Source organism: Bidens hawaiensis, unplaced genomic scaffold (assembly GCF_021521415.1).
Source record: "Bidens hawaiensis isolate Kalapana, Puna unplaced genomic scaffold, B.hawaiensis_p1.1 tig00029595_1, whole genome shotgun sequence".
Taxonomy (NCBI): domain Eukaryota; kingdom Viridiplantae; phylum Streptophyta; class Magnoliopsida; order Asterales; family Asteraceae; genus Bidens; species Bidens hawaiensis.
The window spans coordinates 166,238-182,917 of record NW_027494896.1 but is presented as its reverse complement, the minus strand read 5'-3'; the positions used below and the strand labels follow the sequence as shown (position 1 = coordinate 182,917).

The 16,680-nt window shown below is 37.0% G+C and overlaps 1 protein-coding gene across 1 annotated transcript; it reads right to left on the bottom strand.

Annotated features, from left to right (window-relative positions):
• Positions 1-1,106: 1,106 nt before the first annotated feature.
• LOC143579064 (NADH dehydrogenase [ubiquinone] iron-sulfur protein 8, mitochondrial) lies at positions 1,107-5,060 on the bottom strand. The gene is made up of 8 exons (XM_077062474.1): positions 4,960-5,060; positions 3,877-3,970; positions 3,265-3,318; positions 3,086-3,177; positions 2,213-2,326; positions 1,910-1,977; positions 1,645-1,756; positions 1,107-1,440 (listed from the first exon to the last, which is right to left on the bottom strand). Exons 1-8 carry the CDS (start codon positions 5,011-5,013, stop codon positions 1,345-1,347), a joined length of 684 nt encoding a protein of 227 aa, XP_076918589.1. The 5' UTR covers positions 5,014-5,060; the 3' UTR covers positions 1,107-1,344.
• Positions 5,061-16,680: the final 11,620 nt, after the last annotated feature.

Sequence of the window (16,680 nt, the reverse complement as noted above, 5' to 3'; positions counted from 1 at the left end):
GTTTGCATTTGTTTGCAAAATTAACGAACTAACATGAACAAACTCAATTTCTTAACGAATCACAAACACGAAATTCCGTTTGGTAAAGTAATCACAAGATTGAAAACAAAATGGAACATGATAGCAAAATCACCTGTAATGGGTAGGAATTGAAATTGAATATATAACGGATAGATCAACGGCTTGTTTCGGATACAGATTCACCACCGAAACAAATAGTCGGGCTGCGATTTTTAACCGAAGATACAGACACACCACTCCGGATAAGAAACCGTGTCTAAGAACACCACTGGAGATGCCAAAATCGAGCTAGCATAGACAAAATCATTTTTACTCAAAATCCATTGAGAAAAAATTAACCAAAAAAAACTTTTCAATATAAACAACAGCCTTCATTTTTCGTGACAGTTTCTTTTAATACATGCAAGTTACAAAAGATAGAAAACTACCCATGACTCCACTAAGTTAACTACAACAATAAAAAAATAAAACATTCAAAAACTTAATACTAAGAAAAAATAATAAAACAAATAATATAAAATTAAATGTAGTTGGACGTGGCTTTAAGTTCATGAGTTAGAAAATGGTGGCTCTTCGGGTTCGGTGCGGGTAAATATTTGACCCGGTTAATTGATTTAATAAACCGAACCTGGTGTATATAAGAACATGTCAATAATCATATAGATTACCATTGAGGATTAAGAAGTTTATGAGAAGTAAGATGTATGAATTATCATGTGTTGATTACCTTTTATTAGCTTTTATGCCTCGGTTAAATTACGATGTATCGATAATAAAACACTAACCAATTAATTCGATTAAGTCAATGTGTAGCAAGTAAGAATAGATGTAGGGTATCAGCTAGTTCAGATCGCCTGATCAACGATCCCACCTGACACCTTCTTAGAAGCCTTTGGCCCCTCGCGCATCAGCCGACCTGAGATCATTTTCTATAATTACCAAGTTTATGTAGCTAAATCAAATTCTAACTCACTTTAATTTATAGTAATTAAAAGAAAAAACTGTGATTTTATTGAATTTTTAAATATATATGGCTTAATATAAGATAAAATAAATGTGAAATTTCAAATTTGACTTTGACATATGGCGTATATAGTGGACAACTTCCACATAATATACAACAAAAACCCAGAAATCAAACCAACATGTCACAAACAGTAAATAAATTCAAGATGTTAGGTCTGTCTTGGTTTTAAGACAAACATAAACTTTCATCAAATAATTGAGATACAAAAACCAGTGTGTACGTTTCACGACAAAAAAACGTGAATTTATTCGTCTCATTGTCTCAAAAGACAGAAGGTTAACGACCAGAAAACCAAATTATCGATAAAGGCTCTCAGATCTAAGGTTCTCAGCAATCTCGGTTTCCCATCGATCCCCGTTTTCGAGAAGCTTCTCCTTATCATACAAGAGTTCCTACACAAATCAAGATATCAACATTTGTCACATATGCAAATATTATTTAAGGATAACAACATATATTATTTTCGTACATATTTTTCTAAAAGATTCAACACTTCATACACGCACGCGCATGTTAAGTGTGTGTGATTGTGAAATCTAGAAGGATATATGAAGTTGTACAAATAATAATGTATTACGAATGAAAAGATTAATAACCTCGTGGGTTTCGGTAGCAAACTCAAAGTTAGGGCCTTCGACGATTGCATCAACAGGGCATGCTTCTTGGCAGAATCCACAGTATATACACTTTGTCATATCAATGTCATACCTACCATAAAATCCATTTGAAAACATGATCAAGAAAATGATGAGTAGACGCAGAGCACAAAAAGACTAAAATACCCTTTATTTATATACATATGCCTTCATAATCAGCTTCAAACATATTTCGAAATATGGAAAGGGTAAGAAGTATTTTCACCTTGTTGTTCTACGGCTACCATCTTCTCGCTCCTCGGCTTCTATGGTGATAGCTTGAGCAGGGCATATCTGATAAACAACCGTTACTTTCATAATCAGCTCCAAAATGTCGTATTAAAAAATAATAATATTAAAAAAGACTCAAATATATCAGTCACTTGCGAGAAATATACGTCTCTAACACCATAGAACAGTTAAGCTTCTAAAATTCACCAATATCTAGTTCATACTCAATAGGAACTTTGTAAGTTCTACTGTTCTAGTTTAAATTTTCTGCAGTTATATCAGTAAAAGTGGAACTTACAGCTTCACAAAGTTTACAGGCAATACAACGTTCTTCTCCAGTTGGATAACGTCTGAGGGCGTGTTCACCACGAAACCGAGGGCTCAAAGGACCCTTCTCAAATGGATAATTAATCTGCATCACAACAATTGATACATATTAGATTACAAAATAATAACCAAAAGATTGTAGTAATAAAGGGATAATGCATGTGAAGTCCACTCAAGTATTTAACTTTTACCATTAAGACCTCGCATATAATATAAACTACTGTATAGGCCACCTAAATATGATATGCCAATTGACAAAATGCCCTTTATTTTAAATTTTGCATGTAATCTTGTTTCACTTGTATAAAATAAAAAAGTTTGTATCTTGTTTCACTTGTATTTTGTCATTTAAGTGAAAAGATAGATACTGTTCATAGCGATACATACTTTTCATCTTATACGAATGATGAAACAATATTGAAACAATATACAAAATAACTTTGGACGGTTATGTGGTCACATGCTGGTATCTCATCAAATGTATCTGTTGACAAAAAAAAAAGGTTTTGGTCATCCGACATGCTTTTAGCAAGAAGTATCTTGTTTTACTTGTAACTCATCATTCAGCATATGACAAAATATAAGTGAAACAAGATACAGGCTTTGGTGGTTATGCGGTCACATGTTGGTAATTTGGTATCACATCACATGTATTATGTTTCTACACAATATTTAAGGGTGTTTTTGTCATCCAACGCTTTTTTGGCAAGTCAAGAACTGGCATAAATGAAACTAGATGGCCTATAAAGCAGTTTCAATATATTTATGATTTCATTGATGAAAGTTAAAAACTTGGATCGTTTTCACATATAGTATCCCTAAAAAGATGAAGTAAGGCGCTTACGGTAACTTTCGGCTCAAAGAAGTATTTGAGTGTCAAAGACAGACCTCGAACCAATTCAGTTAAAAATAGAGTATTGATGCTGCGCTCGAAGACTGCACATAATTAATCAACATAAACTAGAACTGAATGATAATAAAATAAAATACAAATATAGCAAAACGAGCCAGTGTGAGAAGTACCAGAACTCCAGTCTTTCGAGATCTCCTTTGCAAGCTTTTCTCTTTCCTCATCATCTGCAATTTAAAGTTAAGTTTATAAGTTATGTGCATACGATTGTAAAGGTACATAACAAGACGGAAGCTAACCGAGTTATTCGAACTATGAGCGAACAATTAGAATCATAACTAACAAATATTCTCAATACAGGACAAAGACAAGTTCCTCATTCCTTATTCTACCATTTAAATTATCACAACTTCAATACATTGCTGCAGAACATAACATAACACTTTCTATATCAGAGTTTTCGTGTTCACAATGCCACAACATATATAAATTCACAAGAATAACTACCAGTGTTGTTGGAAATATGAAAAATAATCTCATTGCCTATCAAACCAGATCAGTATGTAAATTGGTGCATCTATCAGCAATGCGACATGTTTTCACTGCTTCAAATTGATGAAACAATGTTGCTGTTCCATATAGTTATTTATCACTATATAGTTATATATAAACTATGCTAACAGAGAATCACGTGCTATTGCAAATTTACAAAACCAACAATATGACTGATAAAAGATTAGCATTCTACATTTCTACTATATAAATATAAACAAGAATGTTTTCACCTTTATCAGTTGAGAATGAGTGTTTGGTTGCAAATGAGCGTGCACCCGATATTGTCCCATTGTTAGGGCCCTGAAACGCCTGTCCTGCCAGGATCTGGAATCAAAACAGCGATATAACATATCATCAAGAAATTACTCGTATCTTTTACAAGAACATATATGATCATACATTCAAATTTTAAAGTGCAAAACAAAAGTCAAGATGTTCACCACGAACCCCCCCCCCCCGGGGGGGGGGGGGTCTTTCCAAGTAGGGGTGGGGTGTTCAATGAATAGAATTTAAATATTCAAACTATAACAATTTGAAGCTGGATTCGAATTCAAAACAAATTCGACAAATTAAATTCGAATTCAAAATTCGCTTCGAGTTTGAATATCAAATTCAAATGGACTCGACCCGAACACCTAATATTCAAAATGGTAACTTCCAATAACATGAACTAATAACCCAAAATGATGAGCTTCCGATTTTTAGTCTTTACAACTTAAAAGAGTTCTATAATTATTCTTTTAAATATGTATAAAAATAAAATGTATGATTCGAATTCGATAGAATTTAAAATCATAAATTGTGATTCATAAACTTGGAGCACCATTTCGAACTAAATTTTACATCAATCGACTCGTAACCTCCTTCCGATCAAAAGCCCTAAAACATTACTTTAAAATTAAGAAAAATATATAACGCCGTTAACTCCTTTTAAACAGGGAGGGCATTAGGGGCCCACTTTTTTAAATTTGGTACCGGCGGTGGCGATAAACTGACTTAGGATTATTATCGGCCAATCCTGGTGAGCTTCCAATTTTTAGTCTTTACAACTTGAAAAAATTATGTATAAAAATAAAATGTATAATTTGAATTCGAATTTCGATAGAATTTAAAATCATAAATTCGTATTCGATTACTAAATCGAATTCGAATGCGGTTTGAATCGAATTTCGAGTTCCTCAAGTCAATTCGAATAAAAACCTAGCAATGAAATTGGAACCCTAGAATATCAAATCTGCATTTGTTCAAACAAAAACTTAATCCACAATTACAATAGCGTTATATTAATATATAATAATAAAGATTAAGCTTACAAGCTGTCGATTACGAGTAGCTGAGATCGATTTGCGAGCTAAAATGGCAGCCATTTCTCGATGAACCAACACGAGCACGAGCACCTGTGTGTGTGTGTAAGCTTTGGTTATAGTTACATATAAACCCCTAAACATTGTATATGTTTGTAATAATAATAATAATAATAATAATTACGGGTGTGTTTAAAACCAAATTAACTGATGAACCAAACTAAAGGTGGGTAAAATGTCAGGAACTAGTTTTTACCCGACCTGACACGCGGGAATGAATTGGGTTTTGGTTCCTCAGAGAAACCGTACCTGAAATCAGATAAAAACCCGGCAAATTTGGTCAAATGTTTGACCATACGCGGTACAGGTTCCTACTCGACCTTGTTATTAACTTTTGTTGACTATACCCGGAACCGGTTCCTCTTGACCCGACCTGCGGGGTACGGACTGGGTTTTGGTTCCTTAGAGAAACGATACCCGAAACCCAACCTGGTCAAATATCTTACCATATATGGAATCGATTCCTACCCAACCTGGTTCTTGACTTTTGTTGGCTATATCCAGAACTAATTCCTACTAGGGATTAGAAAAATCGGTACCGGTACCGTACCGGTACCGATCCCGAAATCGGTACCAATTTGGTACCGTCGGTATCGAATCGGTACCATGGTTTTAAGTACCGGTACGGTACCGGTATTTCCCGATTTTTTACCCTCGGTACCGGTACTATCCCGGTACCCTCCCGGTACCAGTACCGAACCGAATATTTTGGTACCGGTACCGGTACCAAGAATTTCCAATTTTCGGGATCGGGAAAATCGGGATCGGTACCGGTTGATACCGGTACCATCCCATGCTCATCCCTAATTCCTACTCAGTTTCTGTTGAAAATACTTGATGGCTGACGCATTAATATTTATTTTATTCTTTGTATTAATGATAATTATTATAATAAACATATTGACATGTATGTGTGATTGTAGGGCCCAGTTTCGGACATGATTCATAACCGGTTCCTACTTGACTGACTCGTGGGTACAAATCAGATTTCGGTTCCTCAGATAAATTGTATCTGAAACCGGACCTGACCCGGACCCATCGGAACATGTTCCATCTCTATTGCCTCTAGGGCTAGGCTCTACCTAATCAAAACCCACCCGGACCCGACCCGACCCGAAACCCAATAAAAACCCGGTAAACCCGGTCAAATACCTGACAATACCTGGAACAAGATTCTTGACTTTTATTGACCACACCCGAAATCGGTTCTTACATACAATATATATGTATGTGGTATGACGTGTTTCAAGTTATAAATATTCTTGTCACATAACATTACCCATTTTTATTGTATTTTTACATTATTAGATGTTAAATAAGCTTTTTTTTTTATGAAATTGTAGGAGTAAAATGGCCTCACACCCATGGGCATGACGGTGAGAAACTCGCACCCTTATGAAACTATATTGTTTTAGAATAATCGGGCCCTATATGTGTTTGTGTAAGCACAACTGTGCAAACCAAAAACATATGACATGGGCCGACACAATTTTAGAGAAAGCACGACCGTTCCTTTCCACATCCATGGACGGGTCGACGCAATTTATCGTTATCACAATTGCACGGTTAGACATATTACTATATGTATAGAATTTTTCAACGAGATAGTGTTTATTCAACTCTTTTAAAATGAAGGGAGTGTTTAGGATTGCTTATTTTCACCAACTTATAACTTATAAACTTTTTAAAAAGTAATAAGGTGTTTGGAATTGTTTATATTGTGAGAGGAAAAGTTTCATAAGTTACAATGTTGTAACTTATTAACTTAATAAAAAGTTATAAGAAGGTAAAAAAAGGAATCCCAAACACCCCCGAAATATCCATACTTTATGAAGGAAACTTATTACATTATTAGAATACATGGAATCATATCACATTTTATTCCAAATGAAACAAACATATATTACACCATAGAAAATGCTGATTATGGCTAGTAGAAAACATTTTCTCTTTATTAATAATCATATGACTTTTGTTATTCAATCACGCGGTGGAGGTAGAAGATGTCCGAAAGGACGCTTAACATATGGAAGCTTTCAGCTTCAGTTTTATCATTGGCTAGCTCACCGCTTAACATATGTATAATGTTTGGCTAGAGGTAGTGGAATGAAGGGGGATGGAATGGGAAAATGAATGGAATGGACGAGAAAATGAAATAGGTCATTACTACTTCTTTGTCTTGTTTGGTTAACCTATAAGAATGAAATGAATTATTACTATGTATTTGATATCCAAAAAAATTATAGAAATGAAATAGAAATAAAAAACACTAATATCTCAAATTATTTTTTTTTACCAAAAAAACTTGCAATGGCGACGGTGGTGGTAGCTCTAGCGAGGAAAATGATGATGGTGGTGGCGGTAAGGCAGCAGGGGCGGTGGTAGCGTTGGTAGTGATAGCAATGGTGGGGTGGGAGCGACAGTGGTGGGGGTCAGGTGGTGGTAGTCAGGCAGCGACAATGGTGGTGGCGGTGGTAGCGTTGGTGGTGGTGGTGGCGGCAACGAAAGTGGTGGCAGCGGAGGCGGTGGTGGTGATGACAACAGTGACGGTGACAATCATGTGGTGGCGGCGACTCTAGTAGTTGTTTTGTTGAGAAACTATGGTGAATGAGGAATGGAATGAAAAAGAAAGAAGGGGGTTGAGAAGGAATTGTTTTGATTGAATGAGATTCCACATGTAATTGATGATTCGATTCCATTAAGCAACAAAACACCACTTTTTTCATTCCCAAGCAATTAACCATTCCATTTCTCATATCATTCTTGCATACTAAACACTACCTAAGTGTGACACTGAAAGGTCAAAAAATAACTTGTGGCATTATGTATGAGTAAAACCAAAGGGTCTTTCCAAAAATGTGTAATTTATGAGCAGAATTAAAGAGTGTGAATAATATTGCTAGAACCTGACATGCCAAAAACTAAGAGAAGCATAAGAAACACAAGGAAACATAAGTAGAGTTAGTAGTAGGTTGATAGTGCATATTTAATTTAATATAATTGATAATGCATTATCACTTAAGGCAATGTTTTCATAAGCGGACCAAACAAGTATCGCTATCGTCAACGGGAATCACTTAAGGCAATTTGATAGAGTGTTAATATTTAGTTATTTGATTTATCGTCGTTGTCTTTAAATGGCTATGGTTTTATCTTCTTTATGCATTCTACATAAGTAGAGTTAGTAGTAGGTTGATAGTGCATATCAGGTCGATGCACATTCATCTTGGCGCCCTGTTTTTGCCCTAATTCATCTCCAACAAACAAAGCATGGTAACCTGTATTATGACGTTCATGTTGTATTTAGGTTTCATATCTAGGAGTAATTTAACCTAATAATAAAAAAGCTGGATTCATTACAACATCATAACATTGCATCTAACTTAAAAGATAATGTTTTAAGTCATACAGATTTCACAATATAATTTAAAGAGGCGATGACTATTGATTCTTTAATTTTATAGACAAAAAAACGAATATCTAACCATTTGGCTCATTTAGATAAATAGATGCTAATGAGCTGATGGTGGAGTTGTAAGAGAGAGACCTGGTGTTTCAAGTGACCTAGGTTCAATTCCTACCCCCACCATTTAGTTTCGGCGGCGACTAGTGATGATGAGAGACTTGGCGGATAGGTGACAGTCGTTAGTTCGATCATTGAACTGAACATGTTTTACCTCACCGTATTGCCGTGCCTTCGAGCGAGTTTTTACGAGCGTTGGTCTTAGGTGAGAGTTTTCTCTAGTTCAGAGTCAAGTATATTCCGATATAATGAATTTCACATGTAGTCCATTTGAAAGATACGCTACTGTTAAAATGAAAAAAAAAAGAATTATATTTCTGGTGATGATGTGAGACTTGGCGAATACATAACAATCGTTAGTTCGATCATTGAACTGAACATGTTTTACCTCACCATATTGTCGTGCATTCTGACGAGTGTTCACGGGCGTTGGTCTTAGGTGAATGTTTTCTCCAATTCATAATCGAGTATATTCCGATGTCATGAATTTCGCATGTAGTCCATTTAAAAGATACGTTATTGTTAAAATGAAAAAAAACAAGAATTATATTTCTAGTATGGCTTTAACACGTGGCATTTAAAGGTAAAATTAATACTATTTGAATAAAGTAATAATATTAGATATTATCAAGCCTTCACTATACTCCTCACTTAACAATTATTATTATGCCCGTTTAAACTTTAAACCCTCTGTTTTCTCTTTCAATCCGACGTCGTTTTCAACATCTCGTCGGAAACAATGGCGGATTCCGGCGACGGTGTTAACCTGACCTCCAACCTGTCACACCCCGACTTAGGGCCTAGGCGTGTGACAGCAAGTTGGTACCTGTTTTGTAAATATATCAGAGTTTATGGATTTGTTTTAGCGGAAGACTTTAGGTTAAATATAATATTAATTTACATTGAAAATTTACACGGGAATAGAATACACGAGTATTAGTTTACAAAAGATATGTTTTCATAATACAAGGATTTTATATCAAAAACGGAGCCATCTTATACGCGCTTCTATCTTCATATAGACTCCAATCCTTGCTAATGCTACTTAAGCTTAATTACCTGCAATGGGTTGGAAAAATACGTCAGCTATATTCTGGTGAACACGTATGACTCAATAAAACATTTTGAATGACGATTATAATACAAACGTAGTTTTCTTGACAATCTCAGCGGAAGCATTTCTACTTCCGGTATATGTACCACTGCCCTACACACACAACGGTATTCCCCGAGCCAAACGGCCCTAAACTGAGAACTGGTCATGACCGTTTAAGCTCGCGGCTTCATTGCCTTTGATTGATTGATTGAGCTTTAACAGTTATGTTTGGATCCATACACATGCGTATTCGGTCTGAGTTGATATTATTCTCTACTTTGTATTATAATGTTTTAGAGATTTCATTATCTCATGTAGACATTGATTGACTCGTTAAGACAAACACCCGTTCGTCTTATTGAGTATAAACATGTTTTGACTGATTAAAAAGGTTAACGTATTCACCTGTACCGTCGGTGTTGGAAAACCTTGACTGATTGATTGATTGTGAATGATACTTTAACCTATACATAAATAGGTTCGTATGAATGTTTTGAATGATGTTAAGCTATGATTGTAAGCTTAACCTTGAAATCGTTTATCTTTGATTGTGAATGAAAACACTTAGTTTTATATGACGTTTGATATAGCATCTTTGGCCTAATAGGTTCAACACGTTGGTAAGTTTCTCCAGGTAAGTAAACGGGTCCCTCGGTTGATTGGGATTTATGCGAATTACTTTTCCTTAGGCAAGAAACTTACTACTAGTGATATCCCCCTTCCAGTTACTACATGCCCGTCAAAATATATCTTTTGTTTGACATTACTTCATCATGAAGTAACGTTTATGAAAACATGATTGTGATTGATTTTGTAAAATACGATCAAGGTTAAAGGCCATAGCCTCGATTGATAGTCTAAGTAATAGTTCAAATAACTTAAACGTAACTCCTACCTCAGATTTGATGCTTAGATTGATAATAAGATAAGGCAGGATCTTGATCTACTCGCTTATATGATTGCTACTTGATTATAACTTCGTTCCTTGCACGAACTTCGAGAAAAATGGCACGTCGGTTTGTTACGGCAATGGGGTACGCCTTTCGAGGCTAAATGTGTGAATATGAAGGTGTGTTTTGGGATGAATTGGTTCAAACCCGTAGCCTTCTATTTATAGCCAGAAATTGAACCCTGCCGCGATACGCGATGGGTTCCTTGTGACCCGTCGCGTATCGCGACGCCGCAATTTGACGCCGCCATCTATGATCGTGACACGTGGCATGTCACATTGTGCCACGTGTCGACACGTGTTTGGACACGTGTCCACTTACTTAGCCTGGTCATCGTGATACGCGATGACCTTGGTGGCTAAGCCGTAGCGTATCGCTACGCCGCCCTTTTTTGGGTTAATGTGCAAGTTCATCGCGCTACGCGATTGGAGAAGATTTATAGAATTTACAATATTGGTCCCTATACTTATAAAAGTTAGTATTTTAGGCTAAAACCTATAGGGTTTGAGAGGCGGTGTTACACCAACACTCCGATTTTCGGCCAAAAACTCTACGTCATCATCACCGTCACCGTAATAATAGTAACAATTATACTCATAATGATCATCATATGTATCCGAAACACTCGTCGCAAACTCGTCGCTAACAATTATACCCTACCGCGATACGCGATAGGTTCCTTGTGACCCGTCGCGTATCGCGACGCCGCAATTTAACGCCGCCATCTCTGATCGTGACACGTGGCTTGTCACATTGTGCCACGTGTCGACACGTGTTTGGACACGTGTCCACTTACTTAGCCTGGTCATCGCGATACGCGATGACCTTGGTGGCTAAGCCGTAGCGTATCGCTACGCCGCCCTTTTTTGGGTTAATGTGTAAGTCCATCGCGCTACGTGATGGGTTCAATGTTACCCCGTCGCGTATCGCGATGGGAGAAGATTTCTAGAATTTACAATATTGGTCCCTATACTTATAAAAGTTAGTATTTTAGGCTAAAACCTATAGGGTTTGAGACGCGGTGTTACATCCTCCCCACCTTTTTAATAATCTCGTCCTCGAGATTTATTGGAATAGATAGGGATAATTTTTCTTCATTTCTGACTCGAGTTCCCACGTATACTCGGGTCCTCGTCTTGAATCCCATTTAACTTTCACAAGTTTGAGTCGTTTGTGTTTGAGGAACTTGATCATACTATCTTCGATTTGAATTGGTTGTTCCACAAACTTAAGCTTCTTGTTGACTTTAACATCTTTTAATGGCATAGCAAGAGTTTCGTCGGCTCAACACTTGCAAAGATTAGATACGTGAAATACGTCGTGAATACCTTTCATTTCATCGGGTAACTCTAATCGGTAAGCAACTGGTCCGATTCTTTAGAGTATCTTGAATGGTCCAACGAATCATGGACTTAATTTTCCTTTCTTCCCGAATCTTACTACACCTTTCCAAGGCGATACTTTCAATAGTACTCTATCTCCTTCTTTGAATTCCAAAGGTTTGCGGCGAACATCCGCATAGCTTTTCTGTCTATCCCTTGCCGTTTTCAGTCGTTCACGAATTTGTATCACTTGGTCGGTAGTCCTTTGAACAATCTCGGGTCCTGACAATTGACTATCACCTGTTTCTGACCAACATACAGGTGTTCTACATTTACGCCCATATAATGCTTCAAACGGTGCTGCTTGGATACTCGTATGATAACTGTTGTTATACGAGAATTCCATCAGCGCGAGATTAGTGTCCCAACTTCCTCCTAAGTCGATAACACAGGCACGAAGCATATCTTCCAAGGTTTGAATTGTACGTTCACTTTGGCCATCAGTTTGGGGATGATATGCAGTACTTAAGTTTAGTCGAGTCCCCATAGATTTTTGAAAATTGACCAAAAATTTGAAGTGAAACGACTATCTCTATCAGAAATGATGGATAACGGCACACCATGTAAGGATACAATGTTTTCAACATATAAGTGCGCTAACTTATCCATGCTAAACGTTTCTTGAATTGGAATGAAATGGGCAGACTTCGTAAGTCTATCTACAATAACCCATATTGCATCATTTTGACGTGAAGTTTTCGGTAACTTCATGATGAAATCCATAGTTATCATATCCCACTTCCAAATCGGTATTTCAGGTTGTTGTAACAATCCTAACGGCTTTTGGTGCTCGGCTTTCACTTTTGAACACGTCAGGCACTTAGCTACATATAAGGCAATGTCTTTCTTCATCCCGATCCACCAGTAATCGTCTTTTAGATTATGATACATCTTGTCACTTCCCGGATGCATCATATACTTTGACTTGTGTGCTTCCTCTGGAATCTTATCTCTTAAACTTCCGACTATCGGTACCCAAATCCTTGTACCGAGTCTAAGTATTTCATCATTTCCTTTAACTAGTTGATCGATTGTACCATTTTCTTTTTCGGCTTTAATGTTTCCTTCTTCCAGTGCCAACTTTTGAGCTTCTTTGATTTGACTAGCTAAATCAACTATAAGTTCCAATCTAAGAGCTCGGACTCTCTTTGGCTTCTCATGTTCTTTTCTACTTAAGGCGTCAGCCACTACGTTAGCTTTCCCTTCATGATATACGATCTTACAATCGTAATCATTAAGCATTTCCATCCAACGCCTTTTGTCTCATATTCAACTCTTTCTGATCGAATATATGCTTTAAGCTTTTGTGATCAGTATATACCGTGAATCTTACACCATACAAATAATGTCGCCATAACTTCAACGCGAAGATTATAGCACCTAATTCAAGGTCATGCGTGGTGTAATTATTTTCATGAACTTTCAATTGTCTCGAAGCATAAGCAATCACTTTCTTTCCTTGCATCAAAACACATCCCATTCCTGTGTGCGAAGCATCACAGTAAATGGTAAAGTTTTCCAGTCCTTCTGGCAAGGCTAAAATAGGTGCATGGGTTAACTTTTGTTTAAGTGTTTCAAATGCTTCCTCTTGCTTCGGTCCCCATTCAAATTTAATTGCCTTTCTTGTGAGTGACGTTAATGGAACAGCTATTCGAGAGAAATCTTGAATGAATCTTCTGTAGTATCCGGCTAAGCCTAGAAAATTTCAGACTTGAGTCGGTGTCTTAGGTTTCTCCCATTTGGTTATAGCTTCAATCTTTGCTGGATCTACTTGAATACGCTTCTCATTTATAACATGTCCAAGAAATTGTACTTTGGACAACCAAAATTCACATTTGGAGAATTTAGCGTATAATTTCTCATTTCTTAGGGTTTCAAGTATGATCTTAAGATGAACTTGATGATCGTCTTTGGATTTTGAATAAACAAGGATGTCGTCAATGAAAATGATAACAAACTTGTCTAAGTATGGCTTGCAAATCCGATTCATCATGTCCAGGAAAGCTGTTAGAGCATTAGTGAGTCCGAAAGGCATAATGGTGAACTCATAATGTCCGTATCGGGTTCTAAAGGTTGTTTTAGGTATATCTTCCTCTTGCACCTTCAATTGATGGTAACCTGATCTAAGATCAATCTTGGAAAAACAACTTGCTCCTTGGAGTTGATCAAACAAGTCGTCGATTCTAGGTAATGGATACTTGTTCTTAATCGTGACCTTGTTTAGCTCTCGGTAGTCTATACACATCCTCATTGATCCGTCTTTCTTCTTTACAAACAGAATTGGAGCTCCCCACGGTGACGAACTCGGTCGTATGAATCCTTTCTCTAATAGCTCGTCCAACTGTTTCTTTAATTCTTTCATTTCCGTAGGTGCTAAACGATAAGGAGATTTTGCTATCGGTGATGTTCCTGGTATGAGGTCAATCTTGAATTCTACTTCTCTATCTGGCGGGGCTCCTGGTAAGTCATCAGGAAATACATCTTGAAATTCAGACACGATTGGTACTTCCTCCATCTTCTTTGGTTCGGGTTCCTTGGTTACATAGGCCATGAATACGAGGCATCCCTTTCCTATGCAATGATTTTCTTTGATCTTGGAAATAATTCCTACTTTTCCTCCTTCTTTATCTCCGATTATACGAATGGTTTTGTTATTAGGTGTTCGAATGTCAATAGTTTTGTCGTTACATAGGATATGGGCTTGATTATACGATAACAAGTCCATACCTAGAACAACGTCAAAACCTGCTAATGTCATAGGTAGCAGTCGTACAGGAATGACGTGATTGGCTAAAGAAATTGTGGCATTATCTAAAGCCTTGGTTATTCTACTTATATTGCCATCGGTTGTCTCGACTTCATAATGTTTATCTAATTTAACTAAGGGCTCATTTAATAGACTACAAAATTTATAATCTATAAAGCTTTGATTCGCACCCGAGTCGAATAAAATTCTAGCATAAACATTATTAATAGGAAACGTACCGGTGATCACGTCCAGTATATCAGCTGCTTTCTGGGTGTCTAGCATAAAGACACGAGCATTTCCTTTCTTGGCATCGGTCTTCACACCGCTACCACTTGCACCAACTGTCACTACCGTTTGCTTCTTCTTTGGGCACTCAGTACTATAATGCCCCTTCTCGCCACACTCAAAACATACTCCAGTCTTCTTCCTACAATCTGCTTCCGAATGTCTCGGTTTCTTGCAAAACCCACATACAATAGTGTTAGTTGGTCGAAGACATCTACCGAAATGTCTCCTACCGCATGATTTGCAAATGGGCCGACTATACACAAATCCCCCTTCTCTCTTCTTCTCCGTCTTCTTTATCTTTCCACCCACACTTGTCTTTCCATCATCTTTCTTTTTCTCATCTCGATTCCTCAACATTCCGTCCATCAAATATCCAGCCAACTCCATGGCAGATTCTGTGGTAGATGGCATATGTGAACGAAGATAATCACGGATTTCGATTGGTAATCCATAAATGTATCGTGTCACTTTGTTGATTTCAGGAGTGACTAGATGAGGCACAATTCTGCAATACTCAAGGAACTTGGTGTTATATTCCTTAAGGTTTGTTCCCACAACCTTATGATTCCACAACTTAGTTTGAATCTGATCCATCTCGTTTATTGGGCAAAACTTTTTCAGTATCATTGCTTTGAACGTTGCCCAGTCTAGATTGTACAAATTCTTTCTACCCTTAATTTCGATCAGGGTATTCCACCATTCCAACGCCTCCCCCTTGAACATCTGGGAGGTATATTGAACCTTTTCTCTCTCAGTGCACTTGCTTATTAGCACAATTGATTCCATTTCCTCCAACCATCGGAGTGTATGTATTACTCCTTTATCCCCGTGAAACTCTTTGGGGTTATAGACTTTAAACACCTTGAAATCACAACCTTCATGTATCTTGAGTTTCTTTGTTTTCTCATGGAGGTTGTTTTCAGCAGTCGAGCTTTCATCACTCGTTTCTTTCTTTTTCTCGGTTTCCTTTTTCCTATCTTCTTTCTTTTCCGACTCTTTCTTAGATTCTTTCTTGGATTCTCTTTTTGAAGTAGCAGTTTCACTTCTACTTTGACTTTCTCTCTTATTAGAATGTGAAGCGGAACGGCTTGGATCATTTTTCAATATTTAAAAGATTGGATTTACAGCCTCTTTTATCAGATCGCGGATACCAAACACATAAATTTGTGGTATGGCTTGTATATTTTCCGCAGTTGCTTTTTCCTGTAAAATTTCTTCAATTGTCTTTCCTTTATTGTTTACTTGAATTTCTGGATTACTGTTTGCTTTAGACATGCTGTAACATGAATAAAACAAGATTCAGAAAAGACACGCTTTATATTACATTATTTATCTTACAAGAAAAAGATTACAACAACTAGTACACAACAACGAGTTCTAATCCTTAATCCATTTTGTAATAAGATTTTTCATCTTGTCACATTTCTTAGCTATCTTTCTCCCAATTTTCTTTTTGTCCACTTTCTCATTCCTCAGCTCGTCAATCACTGCATTAGGCGTGTTTGGATATCCCGTTGGTGCGGATGCGGCTGGGAAGAGATAAGCATTTTCCTTTGGATAAATATTCGGATTAGCAACGTATGCATGCATTTCTTCATCGTATATATTGTTGGTATAAAATTTCTCGATGAGATTTGCCTCCTTGTGATTTTCCTTTGCTTGTTGTGAAATCGAAGGTCTTG